This window comes from Austrofundulus limnaeus, unplaced genomic scaffold (assembly GCF_001266775.1).
Source record: "Austrofundulus limnaeus strain Quisiro unplaced genomic scaffold, Austrofundulus_limnaeus-1.0 Scaffold665, whole genome shotgun sequence".
Classification (NCBI taxonomy): Eukaryota; Metazoa; Chordata; class Actinopteri; order Cyprinodontiformes; family Rivulidae; genus Austrofundulus; species Austrofundulus limnaeus.
This window is the reverse complement of record NW_013953067.1, coordinates 44,777-46,146: the sequence shown is the minus strand read 5'-3', so window position 1 is coordinate 46,146 and position 1,370 is coordinate 44,777. Positions and strand designations below refer to the sequence as shown.

Here is a 1,370-nt window from a genome sequence, read left to right as displayed (position 1 = left end):
CCAGGTAGAACCAGGTAAACCCAGGTAAAGTCCAGGTACAATCAGGTAGAGCCATATAAACTCCAGGTAGAACCAGGTGGAACCAGGTAAAGTCCAGGTAGAACCAGGTAGAACCAGGTAAAGGTAGAAGCTGACAGAGCATCTAAATCTCTACATGTTGCATTAATTAGTAACACGATGGTACGTTTCTTTTTTTCTCAGATGAGGGGCCGTACACAAAACACTCTGCAGGGTCACGACCTCCAGACAGAGCGCTGGCCATCAGGAGGCAGAGTATACCAGGTAAACCCACCCCCCCACTCCCACCTTTACCCTGACCTTTAACCCCTCCACGTTACCCCAGAAGAAGAGMAAACAAAGACCAGGACGAAGAGCAAGCTGAAAATAGAAAGATGCTTGCAGTGGCACTTTACCTGCCTCCACCTGGAGCTGCTGGCCTACACCTGGTCTCTGCTTGGAAGCTGGGTCCAGTTTTACATCAGAACCAGAGGAACCGGTTCTGGAGAAGTTTCAGGTCTTTCAGGTAGAGTTAGAGGTGACGGAGTGGACCGGTCAGATCCTGTTGGACAGCTTTAATCCCTCTGTGGACAGACTGGGTCTGCAGTGTTTCTGTCTCACCTGGAGCTCATTTCCACCRACGTTAAACTCTTGTTTTGATTTAATCTTTTAAAACTTTTTAGCTTTTTTAGTTTTAGTTTTGTAACGTGTAAACGCTGACTCAGCATTTACTTTGTGATTGATTGTTTTTCCCATACATATATTTTTTAATTATTTTTGCAGACTTTTTTCTATTTTAGTCGTTCAAACATCGAAATGTTCGGCTCATTCAGCCGGTGGGTGCTGTGACTTTAGGTTTTGGTGACTTTTATACTTTTTAAATATTTAACTTTGTTTCACATAAAACCTCCGTACAAAAACATGGAGATCGCTTCATTTCCTTCAAAAACTTTGTTCTCTTTGAAAACGGCTTCAGCTACTGGCTCTGTTTGTGTCTTCTGCTACTTTATTTTCTGCTTTTAGCCACTGGTTTRGTACTTTCAGCTACTTTTTAGGCTTTTAGCTACTATTCTGATCCTGTTTGCTGATTTAAACTTGAGTACATGTTCTGCTCATTTTAGCATCTGTTTTGCTAGTTTTTACTTTAGTATTTGACTGACTTTGGCTCATGTTCTGCTTATTTTAGCATCTTTTTAGCTTGCTTTTACTTAAGCATTAGACTAACTTTAGCTCATCTTCTGCTCATTTTAGCATCTGTTTTGCTAGTTTTTACTTTAGCATTTGACTAACTTTAGCTCATTTTGCTCTTTTTAGCTTCTGTTTTGCTAATTTTCCCTTTAGCATTTGACTAACTTCAGCTCATTCTGCTCATT

The 1,370-nt window shown here is 40.8% G+C and overlaps 1 protein-coding gene across 6 annotated transcripts in view; it reads left to right on the top strand.

Moving 5' to 3' along the window:
• grip1 (glutamate receptor interacting protein 1) overlaps nt 1-1,370 on the top strand; it is a gene marked incomplete at its 3' end in the record, with an annotated part of 51,972 nt that overhangs the window by 35,778 nt on the left and 14,824 nt on the right. For 5 of the 6 annotated variants that reach the window (XM_014027613.1, XM_014027610.1, XM_014027607.1 and 2 more), the window contains 1 exon segment: nt 202-282. In XM_014027613.1, coding sequence (XP_013883067.1) covers nt 202-282 — 81 coding nt within the window. 6 annotated transcript variants of the gene reach the window in all.